Genomic DNA, 13,425 nt, shown 5'->3' on the forward strand with positions numbered 1-13,425 from the left:
CATCGTAACAAGAAAATAAAGTTTCTCCGATCTGATCGTGGAGGCGAATATTTGAGCTACGAGTTTGGTCTTCATTTGAAACAATGTGGAATAGTTTCGCAACTCACGCCACCTGAAACACCACAGCATAATGTTGTGTCCGAACGTCGTAACTGTACTTTATTGGATATGGTGCGATCTATGATGTCTCTTACTGATTTACCACTATCGTTTTGGGATTATGCTTTAGAGACGACTGCATTCATGTTAAATAGGGCACCATCGAAATCCGTTGAGACGACGCCATATGAACTGTGGTTTGGCGAGAAGCCAAATTTGTCGTTTCTTAAAGTTTGGGGTTGCGATGCTTATGTGAAAAAGCTTCAACCTGATAAGCTCGAACCCAAATCAGAGAAGTGCGTCTTCATAGGATACCCAAAGGAAACTGTTGGGTACACCTTCTATCACAGATCCAAAAGGTAAGATATTCGTTGCTAAGAATGGATCCTTTCTAGAGAAGAAGTTTCTCTCGAAAGAAGAGAGTGGGAAGAAAGTAGAACTTGATGAGGTAATTGTACCTTCTCCCGAATTGGAAAGTAGTTCATCACAGAAATCAGTTCTAGTGATTCCTACACCAATTAGTGAGGAAGCTAATGATGATGATCATGAAACTTCAGATCAAGTTACTACCGAACCTTGTAGGTCATCCAGAGTACAGTCCACACCAGAGTGGCATGGTAATCCTGTTCTGGAAGTCATGTTACTAGACCATGATGAACCTACGAACTATGAGGAAGCGATGATGAGCCCAGATTCCACGAGATGGCTTGAGGCCATGAAATCTGAGATGGGATCCATGTATGAGAACAAAGTGTGGACTTCGGTGGACTTGCTCGACGATCGGAAAGCCATAGAAAATAAATGGATCTTCAAGAATAAGACTGACGCTGACGGTAATGTTACTGTCTACAAAGCTCGACTTGTTGCGAAAGGTTTTCGACAAGTTCAGGGAGTTGACTACGATGAGACCTTCTCTCCCGTAGCGATGCTTAAGTCTGTCCGAATCATGTTAGCAATTGCCGCATTTTATGATTATGAAATTTGGCAAATGCATGTCAAAATTGCATTCCTTAATGGATTTCTTAAAGAAGAGTTGTATATGATGCAACCAGAAGGTTTTGTCGATCAAAAAGGTGCTAACAAAGTGTGCAAGCTCCAGCGATCCATTTATGGACTGGTACAAGCCTCTCGGAGTTGGAATATACACTTTGATAGTGTGATCAAAGCATATGGTTTTATATAGACTTTTGGAGAAGCCTGTATTTACAATAAAGTGAGTGGGAGCTCTGTAGCATTTCTATTATTATATGTGGATGACATATTGTTGATTGGAAATGATACAAAATTTCTGGATAGCATAAAAGGATACTTGAATAAGAATTTTTCAATGAAAGACCTCGGTGAAGCTGCTTACATATTGGGCATCAAGGTCTATAGAGATAGATCAAGACGCTTAATTGGACTTTCACAAAGCACATACCTTGATAAAGTTTTGAAGAAGTTCAAAATGGATCAGTCAAAGAAAGGGTCCTTGCCTGTGTTACAAGGTGTGAAGTTGAGTCAAACTCAATGCCCGACCACTGCAGAAGATAGAGAGAAAATGAAAGTCATTCCCTATGCTTCAGCCATAGGTTCTACCATGTATGCAATGCTGTGTACCAGACCTGATGTGTGCCTTGCTATAAGTATAGCAGGGAGGTACCAAAGTAATCCAGGAGTGGATCACTAGACAGCGGTCAAGAACATCCTGAAATACCTAAAAAGGACTAAGGATATGTTTCTCGTTTATGGAGGTGACAAAGAGCTTGTCATAAATGGTTACGTCGATGCAAGCTTTGACACTAATCCGGATGACTCTAAGTCGCAATTCGGATACGTACTTATATTGAATGGTGGAGCTATTAGTTGGTGCAGTTCCATGCAGAGCGTCGTGGCGGGATCTACGTGTGAAGCGGAGTACATAACTGCTTCGGAAGCAGCAAATGAAGGAGTTCATATCCGATCTAGGTGTTATACCTAGTGCATCGGGTCCAATGAAAATCTTTTGTGACAATACTGATGCAATTGCCTTGGCAAAGGAATCCAGATTTCACAAGAGAACCAAACACATCAAGAGACGCTCCAATTCCATCCGTCATGAAGTCGCGGAGGGAGACATAGATTTTCAAGATACATACGAATCTGAATGTTGCAGACCCGTTGACTAAGCCTCTTCCACGAGCAAAACATGATCGGCACCAAGACTCCATGGGTGTTAGAATCATTACTTTGTAATCTAGATTATTGACTCTAGTGCAAGTGGGAGACTGAAGGAAATATACCCTAGAGGCAATAATAAAGTTGTTATTTATATTTCCTTATATCATGATAAATGTTTATTATTCATGCTAGAATTGTATTAACCGGAAACCTAGTACATGTGTGAATACATAGACAATACATAGTGTCCCTAGTATGCCTCTACTTGACTAGCTCGTTAATCAAAGATGGTTATGTTTCCTAACCATAGACATGTGTTGTCATTTGATGAACGGGATCACATCATTAGGAGAGTGATGTGATGGACAAGACCCATCTGTTAGCTTATCATTATGATCGTTACAATTTCATTGCTACTTCTTTCTACATGACTTATACATGTTCCCCAGACTATGAGATTATGCAACTCCTGAATACCGGAGCAACACCTTGTGTGCTATCAAACGTCACAACATAACTGGGTGATTATAAATATGCTCTACAGGTGTCTCCGAAGGTGTTTGTTGGGTTGGCATAGATCGAGAATAGGATTTGTCACTCCGTGTATCAGAGAGGTATCTCTAGGCCCTCTCGGTAATGCTCATCACTATAAGCCTTGCAAGCTATGTGACTAATGAGTTAGTTACGGGATGAAGCATTACGGAACGAGTAAAGAGACTTGCCGGTAACGATATTGAACTAGGTATGATGATACCGACGATCGAATCTCGGGCAAGTAACATACCGATGACAAAGGGAACAACGTATGTTGTTGTGCGGTTTGACCGATAAAGATCTTCGTTGAATATGTAGGAGCCAATATGAGCATCCAGGTTCCGCTATTGGTTACTGATCGGAGATGTGTCTCGATCATGTCTACATAGTTCTCGATCCCGTAGGGTCCGCACGCTTAATGTTCGATGACGATTAGTATTAAGAGTTATGTGTTTTTGATGATCGAAGTTTGTTCGGAGTCCCAGATGAGATCACGGACATGACGAGGATTCTCAAATGGTCGAGACATAAAGATTGATATATTGGAAGGTTATGTTCGGACACCAAAAAGGTTTCGGAAGGGTTCAGACATTTTTCGGAGTACCGGAAGGTTACCGGAACCCTTTGGGGGAAGTAGTGGGCCTTCATGAGCCTTAGTGGAAAGGAGAGGAGGGCCGCAAGGGTGGCCGCGCGCCCCCCATGGCAAGTCCTAATTGGACTAGGGAGGGGGCGGCGTCCCCCTCTTTCCTTCTTCCTCTCCTCCTCCTTCCCTCTCCCCCTCTTAGAAAAGGAAGGGAACTCCAACTAGGATTCGGAATCCTAGTTGGACTCCCCCTATGGCGCGCCCCTCGTGGCCGCCGGCCTCCTCCCTCCCTCCTTTATATACGCGGGCAGGGGGGCACCCCAAAGGACAACAAACAATCTCTTATACGTGTGAGGTACCCCCTCCACAATTTTAACAGCTCGGTCATACCATCGTAGTTCTTAGGCGAAGCCCTGCGCCAGTAACATCATCAACACCATCGCCACGCCGTCATGCTGACGGAACTCTCCCTCAACCCTCTACTAGATCAAGAGCTCGAGGGACATCATCGTGCTGAACGTGTGCTGAACACGGAGGTGCCGTACGTTCGGTACTTGGATCAGTTGGATCGTGAAGACGGTCGAGTACATCAACCGCGTTACTAAACGCTTCCGCTTTCGGTCTACGAGGGTACGTGGCACACTCTCCCGTCTTGTTGCTATGCATCTCCTAGATAGATCTTGTGTGATCGTTGGAATTTTTTTGAATTACTACGTTCCCCAACACGTTTGTGGCGCTTGGGTGCCAGGAGCGGCTCATCGTCGTTGTAGACCTTGGGCACGCTGATAGCCTTAGCCAGCGGCGGCGTCTTGTGGGGGTCGTTGGAGGCAGGTGGCCAACGGCGGCTTGATGGCATCTAGCGGGAGTCGTCGGAGCCTTGGTCGACGTCGTCTCTGTGGCAAGAGAAGGAGGAGAAGTTGGGGTGGGAGGTTGTGGGCCACTGAATAGAATAAGGGGGAGAGAGGTGGCTGGGTGATATATGGGCCAGGCCCAGACATAGACAGACGAGGCTGACAAAGAAAACTTCCGCTTTGTGTCTGCCTCGAACCGAAATATGACCCAAATTTAAGACGACAATGGGTCTGAGCAGGCACAAAATGAAAATGGATCTCTGTGTTGGGTCGATGTTTTTTTGTGTTTTGATCCAAACGAACACACGCAGACGAATTGGGTCGGCCCATTGAGCAGCTCTAAGTGAAACAAAGGAACTAAAAGCAAAAACAGATTCACGCAGTGAAGACGCAAAGCACCTCCTACTGAACTCACAGATAGGAAAACTACTAGCGTTACATCAGCACAGCAGAACAATGGAAGCAGAGTACACGGTAGCTACAAAACAACATCAACAACAGCACTAAGGCAAACACAGCCTCGTCAGCATCCTGTAATCCTTCTTGTGGTCAGCGCTCATCCATGCTTGTGGGAAAGAATGTCTTGAATCCCCAACTGCAATATCGCCCAAGGCAGTGGCGGACCTTAGTGAGGGCCCAAGGGGGCAATGGCCCCCTCAACCAATCTATTTCTTTACGTAAACACATAAATATTTAACACTTTTAGGGTCAAATTTAACATAATACATTAGATTAGGGCATCTTCAATGGCAACCTGTAAATTTTCTCCCGCGTTCGCCCGTGGACACGGACGCGGAGGACGATATCCAACCCTAGCCTGTATATGTCCGCCAGTAAATTTAAATTCAAATGTACTCCGATCTGATCCACACAGCGCGCCGGATCGCATGCCCGATCACAATAAAAAAGGGGCAAATATGCTTAGTTTTTACATGTCGGATCAAAAAGAATATCAGTCCGACAGTCCGTGCATTTCTGCCCTGCCAGACCGACAATCCCAACCAGTTGATCCCCGATCGAGGTTGTGTCCTTTTGCTCCATGCCATGGACATGATCGAGTTTAATGGGCAACCATGCATCGCACAACAACTCATCCTCCTACATGTTGAAGCTTTCTCCTCTACCTTTCTTCTTCGGATCATCGTCTGTATCATCCGGATCATCACCGTCGTCCTCGCCCTCCTTCTCCTGCGTGGCCATTTGGGTGTTAGGACTGCTACTGGTAGTTGCCGGCCTGGGTGGGATCCGAGTCTTTCACCTACCCGTCCTCATAACCCCGTTCCCCTCCCTCGCCTCCGTCATGGATGATGTCGAGGATCTCACTGTCCGCGTCGTACGTTAGCTCCCCTGCTGTAGGCATTGCAGCGAACGACGTGCGGGCACCCATCTGCTCCCCGGCTGCCGGCCGTGCCCGGACGAGTTACGGCGAAGAATACTCGGAGAAGAGCTTCTCCTCCTTTGTATTCTTTGCTTTGACGCGACGAATTTGCCACATCGCAGAGCCAATCTTCCGGGCTAGCATGATGCTCGGATCCTCTGGCACTGTCACGCCCAATATGCGATACTATCCTAAAGAGACTCGTAGGTCCCACCAAGGATAGAACCGCATATTGATACGCTTTTGCAAGGTGGATATCATTACATCAACATTACATTATAGATGGGGATACATACAAGGCATACAAATGCCGCAAGGGTACAACAATCATACATAAGATCAACATCCGACTACAGATGAAACACAAACAGAAAACCAAACGACATCCACCCTGCTAGACCAGGCTGCCGACCAGGAACCTATCCCTTGAACGACGAAGCAGAAGAAGAACTCAAAACAAGCAAGCATCGCTCTCGCGTCATGATCATCGCATTACATATACCTACAATTGTTGTTGTAGTAAACTATGAGCCACGAGGACTCAGCAATCCCATTACCATGGTATCAAGACTAGCAAAGCTTAACTGGGTATGGAAAGGATAAGTGGTGAGGTTGCAGCAGCGACTAAGCATATATGGTGGCTAACATATGGAAATAAGAGCAAGGAGAGAAGCAAACGGAACGGTCGAGAAGCTAGAAGTGATCAAGAAGTGATCCTGAAACTACTTATGATCATACATAACCCAAACTGTGTTCGCTTCCCGGACTTCGCCGAAAAGAGACCATCACGGCTACATACGCGGTTGATGCATTTTAATTCGAATCTGGTGTCAAGTTCTCTACAACCGGACATTAACAAATTCCCATCTGCCACATAACTGCGGGCACGGCTTTTGAAAGTTTATACCCTGCAGGGGTGTCCCAACTTAGCCCATTATAAGCTCGCACGACCAACAAAGGATATTCCTTCTCCCGGGAAGACCCGATCAGTCCCGGAATCCCGGTTACAAGACATTTCGACAATGGTAAAATAAGACCAGCAAGACCACCCGACTGTGCCGACATATCCCGATAGGAGCTACACATATCTCGTTCTCAGGGCACAAAGGATGAGGAATCCTTACAACTAAAACCAGACCTCAAGTTTCCTTGAGGGGGTGCTGCAAAGGGCTCTAGTTTGGACCAACACTTAGAGGAGCACTGGCCCGGGGGGGTTTAAATAAAGATGACCCTTGGGTTTGCAACCCCAAGGGAAAGTTATAGGTTGTTAGGCAAATGTAGAACCAATGTTGGGCCTTGTTGGAGGAGTTTTATTCAAAACAAACTATCAAGGGGTTCCCATACACCCGGCCGCGTAAGGAACGCAAAATCAAAGAACATAACACCGGTATGACAGAAACTAAGGCGGCAAGAGTGGAACAAAACACCAGGCATAAGGCCGAGCCTTCCACCCTTTACCAAGTATATAGATGCATTAATTAAATAAGAGATATTGTGATATCCCAACATAATCCTGATCCAACATGGAGCAATCTTCAACTTCACCTGCAACTAACAACGCTATAAGAGGGGCTGAGCAAAGCGGTAACATGGCCAAGCAATGGTTTGCTAGGAAGGGTGAAAAAGGTTAGAGGCTGACATGGCAATTTGGGAGGCTTGATAAACAAGTGATAGATAGCGCAGTATAGCGAAAGAACAAAGCAACTAGCATAGCAATGATAGTAGTGAGATCCAGGGTAGCGGTCTTGCCTGAAATCCCGCTAGGAAGAAGAACGAGTCCATGAAGAAGATGAAGCCACGAAGACAAACCAAGCGTAGACGAACAAATCCTCACGATCGCAACGAAACATGAACTATCAAGAAGAAGCACAACCGGAAAGGAGCAAACCACATGGTAAACACACAACACATAAACATGACATGATGCACAACCAAGCATGATGCATGACAAGGCTGCATGCAGCTACTCATGGCAAGAGATGATGCATACAATAGCAACACATCAAAGCAAGTTTAAATGAGGTCAAAAACAACATGTAACAATTTCGGTAAGTCCTCATATGAAAATTTCAAAATTGGTCAAGATCTGAATAAACCTTATGTTCAAGTTGTTAAACAGCAATTTAATATGAACAAAGATGATCTATACGAAATTCTAGTCAAGTTACATATAAAGTTCATTTAGTTCGGAGCTACGGCCTAGAAGTTATGAGCAAAACAAGTCAAACATGACATTGATGCAAAATGCATACAAGCATCAAGCAAACACACTCAAAACATGAACGCAACAAGGTAATATGAAGCTACATGTAAAACTAAGCAAGTTTTATATAGAACACACTCCAAACGGAGCAACGGTGTAACACATACATTCCAAACAAGATATAACAACAATCTGTCCAAAACAGCAACTAGGCATCTTGCAAGCATCATAAAAATATGCTACATCACCCCAACATGAAAAAAAAGGCATGGGCGTGATGTACAAATGAATCTTAACAAAACATGAACACTGAGCTATCTCCAGAAACCACTACAACATGATCAAAAGGACATGGCAATATTGCAAATAATAACAGATTCACAGACTTAACAGAAATTCACTGGACATGACAGAAATAACATCAGGTTGCAATGTTTAGAGCTAGCAAAATACAAGTTACAGCAAGCTATCATGGCAAACTTAAGCATGGCATGCTAGTACTAAAAGCACTTAACAACACTTCCTTACTGAACTTCTCCATATCATGCATGTAACTCATGGTAGCAGCAAGTAAACATAGCAACATGATATAACAGATTCAGACTAGCAAAACAGTAACATCAAGTAGCCCAATTCACAAGCTTGTTGCACTCACCACAAGGCACACAAAAATACATGGATTGCACCACTGAAAAGATGACATTAATATACTCCTAACACATGTAGACCTCATGCTCAAAGGATGCACACACAAAATGCAACGAAAATGACAAAACAGCAAGTTATAACAATCTCAGCAGATTAACATCATATAGCACTCTTGCAACAATGATTAGGCATTCAAGATGAACTCAAACAAGCATATCACAGCACAACAATATTAAGAGTATCACATAATGAACATTTTGATATATCATATGCATGAATCGGAGCTACATGCATGGAGATATGGCATGGCAAAGTGGGCACCAGAATATGCAAATTTCAGGACTTAGCAGAAATTATACCCCCAAAAACTGGACGGGACGGGTCAGGACGAGGAGATCCGGGGCGCGGAGAGGCTGTTTGGTTCGGTGGCTTGGTGGATCTGGTCCACCCGACCAGATCCAGCGATGGGCGGCGCTCCGGCAATCTTCCGGCGAGGCGGTGAGGCCGACGAGGGGCTCCGGCGATGGCGCGATGGAGGAGGCGCTCGGGGCGGAGGCAGTGGGGACGGCGCGGAGGTTGCCGGCGGGAGGAGCTCCGATGGTGGGGCAGGAGGCGCGGTGGCCGGCGGCGATGAAGGTGGCGCGGGCGACCGCGAGCGAGGCGGCGGCGGACCTCCGGCGGGCGGCGCGCGGATCTCCGGCGGGCGGCGCGCGGTGCCCGGAGGCAAGCAGGTGCGGGAGGCGCCCTGGGCGGCGAAGGGCGCGGACGGCGGCGCGGGGAGCTGGGGGGAGGGCCTGGCTCGGGCTCGGCGGGCCCGCGGTGGAGAGGCGCGGTGGAGGGGAGCCGGCAGGGTGAGGCGGTGGCGCCTAGTTGGCCAGGAGCGGCGGCGAAGGTGACGTGGCGGCTTCGGATTGGCTGGAGCAACGTGGAGGCAGTGGTGGATGCGTCCGGCGGTGGGCGGACATGTCCGGCGGGCGAGAGGGAGGTTTTGATCTAGGGTTTGCCCGAAAATTCGGGGGAGGGGACTAATTTATAGGTAGAGGGAGCTAGGAGAGTCCAAATGGGGTGCGGTTTTCGCCCACACGATCGTGATCCAACGACGGAGAGCATGGAGGGGGTTTGATAGGGTATTGGGCTGTGGTGAAGGGGTGTTGGGCTGCAAAGAGAGAGGGGTTTCGGTTAACTCGGTTAACCGTTGGGGCATCAAACGACCTCCAAATGGAACGAAATTCGACGGGCGGTCTACTGGTGATATACCAAGGCCACTCAGCAAATCTCGGCCCATTCCGAGAACGTTTTTCTCCCGCTCACGAAACAAGGTCTGAGGTGCGTGCGAGTGTGGTTGGGCTCAGAACGGACAACGGAGAGAATCGTGGGAACCCGAACGGATGCAAGTTTTGAAAAACATGCAGATGAAATGTAGATGATGACATGGCAAAATGCAACACGCAAGCAAATGACATGACAACGACAGTGAATAACTGGAAGACACCTGGCGCATCAGATTCGGGGTGTTACATGCACCTCCACCAGCTCCATCTCCGATGGTTCCATGCGTTGGCGGCGGAAGGAAGGAGAGGGTGGGAGAAAAGAGTAGGAAGTGGGTGGAGAGTGGTGGTGTGTGTGTGTGGGGGGAGGGGATGGAAGAAGAGAAGTGGGGCATTTTGGAGCGGAAACATGTGTGATGCACTGATGCTACAAAAGTGCGGGCTCCGCCTTCCTTTTGCGTGGGCCGGTGGGTAGATAGCGATGTTTCTCGTGTCCGGACTCCTGCAAAGCGCCCCCATGTTAACTCCGGTTTGTGGGAGAAATCACGCCCAGATAGCTTTGCAGACCGATACAGGACCACGTTGGATGGATTCCGTAGCCCGGACAGAGTGGTCTGGAAGGTTGCAGGAGGTTTGCCAGGTCGGTGTTCGAGATGCCCTTAGCCCCTCAAATCTATTTATAACTCATTTACCCCCCCCCCCCCCTCAAATTGTGTTGAAGCTCCGCCACTGGCCCAAAGGTTGATATAATTACACATCATAAGAACAACACTAGCAGGGTCAGTAGGAAATTGATGTAAAAACTAAGCATCAACTTGCATTGCTTCACTGGAAAGGAAGAGATCCTCTGTGTCAGTAGAAGTTCTTTTTGTGTGTGTGTGTGTGTGGGGGGGGGGGGGTGTTGACACTCAAAAGTGGCACAGTCATAAAAGTAGCTTAAACTATGTCAAGATTAATTCAAACTTATGATTGAAAGTTACCATCAGATGGCTCTCTTCAAGAAGATCAAGATGGATACAAAGATGGTCTAAAACGGAGTTCGGATGCAAAAGTTATGACAAGTTCAGAGATGCTCATGTTGACATCAGATTAATGAATGGCATGAAACTCAATTAAGATGGCATCGGATGGAAAATGTTTCAAGATGAAAGTTGTGTGCCTCGTCGAAACCGTTGATTTTGATATGAGAATCGTCTCAATCCGAGACCGTATGCAACCCGTGGAGCCAAAACAAGGTCAGAAACAGAAGTTGCCGAGTCATTTCAGACCGACCGAGTTGATTTGACTCGGTGAGACCGAGTTGACTCGGTAATTCTGAGTGAAACCACTCGGAAATTTCGAGTGAGATACAGAAGATTACAGAAGGTTGAGGGACCGAAGGAAACCACTCGGTGGCTCTGAGTTGATCCGAAAATTTGCCAAAGATTCATGTCCGAGTTAGGTTAGGGTTTTTGATGTTTTGGACGGAATTTTTAGTCTTTTTCTTGTACGGGTAGTCCAACCATCTCATAAATAGATAAGATGTGACGGCTGATTGAACAACACACGATCGACAAATCTATCATTTTTTACCTTGACCTTCTCCCTTTGTTCTTCTTCTTGTTCTTTGTTTGTTCTTTGCAGGCGAACCTTGAGGCACTAGGGGCGATCAGGTCGACCTAGGGCAGTCCATAGCCGCCGCGCGCCTTGATGGGGGCCGTCTCGGGCATGTGGTGTCTCGGCTCCACAAAAACGCCCGCCGGATCGCTTGCATTCCGCGCTTCCCGGCTGGGCGTCGAGGGTACACGGTGATGTGTTCGTGTGCGATTAAAAAGCAGTAGAAGTTCTTCGGAGGTACAAAGTACACAATACTAACTGCCTGATAAATTTAGCTTACCAGCACCCAAACAAAAGATGATCTACGCGGTTTCGTTCTCAAAGCAAGATTGACATTGCTCATTTCCTGTTCATCCTTTTCTAGTCAAGTTCTCTTTTGTCAGCAACAACCAGAGGAAAATCTTGAATTTCAGGGGCCCTTTTATTTTCCACAAGCTTTTATAGTGCACCACTGTCACTGTCCCGGTTGAAAAATACAAGGCTCTGATTGAAAACTTGCCACCATTCAGTTTCCATTTCCTATGACTGAATTATAAGATAGCACAGTTCTTCAAGCAACGAATGACGGTAGCCAAACATCACTTCACATTTGAGAGCCCAGTTATCAATGGCCGGCGATGAAACCAGCCACTCGTTCCATGAGCGCAACCGCCTCGCGGCAGCCATGCTCGTCGACGAAGAAGGCGTGCCCCTTGCCTTCCGACTCGAACCACTCCACTTGCCCAGACCACCTGCTGGACTTCACGGCGTCGTAGTACGCCCGCACCCTCGGCAGCCTCGCGTCCTCCGACGCCGCGCACACCAGCATCCTCTCGCACGGGAGCGTCCGCAGGCTCGGCGCGCCGTCGGCCGTCGGGTTCATCCTCGGGTCGTCCAGCCCGCCTCTCGCGCCGGGGAAGATCACGGAGCACCTCATCTTGACGCTCGCCCTGTACTCCTCTGACTCCGTCTCGATCCTCTGCTCGCCGCTGAACGACGGGTGGAGCAAGACCGCGCCCTCTAGGCGTGTCGCCGCGGCGAAGAGGCCACTCGCGCCGGCCGCGATGGCCATGTTGTGGGCTATGTTCCCGCCGGCGCTGGCGCCGGCCAGGAAGACGCGGCCGAGTTCGCCGTGCTCGGACAGCCACGGGTCGGCGCCGGACACCGCCCAGTTGAGCGCGGCCCAGGAGTCGTCGTAGGCCGCCGGGAGCAGGTGCTCGGGCGCGAGGCGGTAGTCGACGGAGACGACGATGGCGCGGGCGTCGGCGGCCAGCGAGTTCACGTAGCGGTGGTGCTTAGGGCAGCCGGCTGATCCGACGATGAAGTAACCGCCGTGGAAGAAGACGACGACCGGGAGCTTCGTGACTGCGGCTGTACTGATGTCGGGGCCGTCGGATTCAGCGGCATGGACGTCTGGCAGGTAGAGGCGAACGGCGACGCCGGTGACGGCGTCGATTACGACGTCTTTGGAGGTGACGCCGGTGTCGGCGTCGAAGCCGGCGGGCACGTGGTCCGTGCCTCCGAGACGGTCGATGTGGCCGTCCTTGTATAGTCGGAAGCAGCCGTTTTCAACGAGGATCTCCGTGCTCCCGGAATCCATTGTCCAGCGCCAGCCAAGCTAAGATTCGATCGGCGCAGGCCGCAAGGTGAGCGGCGGTGTGGTAGAGGTGGAGTAGCAGGACACGTTGATGCCCAGAGGATCCGTGTTATCCTATGCTTATGTGTATGTGTGCCCTTGTATTTGTGGTGACGCCTTGAGTACAGCTCAAATGCATCGATCAGTTCATTGTCAGTTAGCTCCCGTGCTCGTTTTTTGTTACACGCAAGCACTCTGGTCACGTCACGCTCGTATGTACAACCGCCCTCCCCCTCCCCCCAACTATCCAGACAGCAAATGCGATTGAAAATTATATTTTCTTTTCTTTTGGACCCAATAGCCAGCGAACGTGCTAAGAGGGATGACATTTGCGAACGATTTTCATGGCAATTTGTGTTGGCTGAGCATGGCAAAATTAGTTAGGCAGCATGGCAACTCCGCTGCAGTTCTGTTTTTCGCCAGAAAATTGCCGTGCTTGCAAACTAAATTTATTATCTTTGCATTCTCACGGCAACTATAGTTGCCATCAAATTTTCACAATCGTAATCCC

General features: G+C 48.3%; 1 protein-coding gene across 1 annotated transcript; it reads right to left on the reverse strand.

Annotated features, from left to right (window-relative positions):
• Positions 1-11,783: 11,783 nt before the first annotated feature.
• LOC123116275 (tuliposide A-converting enzyme b3, amyloplastic) lies at positions 11,784-13,035 on the reverse strand. Its single transcript, XM_044537257.1, has one exon. The coding sequence runs from the start codon at positions 12,876-12,878 to the stop codon at positions 11,904-11,906; it is 975 nt and encodes a 324-aa protein (XP_044393192.1). The 5' UTR covers positions 12,879-13,035; the 3' UTR covers positions 11,784-11,903.
• Between the last annotated feature and the right edge of the window lie 390 nt (positions 13,036-13,425).

Source organism: Triticum aestivum, chromosome 5B, assembly GCF_018294505.1.
Source record: "Triticum aestivum cultivar Chinese Spring chromosome 5B, IWGSC CS RefSeq v2.1, whole genome shotgun sequence".
Taxonomy (NCBI): domain Eukaryota; kingdom Viridiplantae; phylum Streptophyta; class Magnoliopsida; order Poales; family Poaceae; genus Triticum; species Triticum aestivum.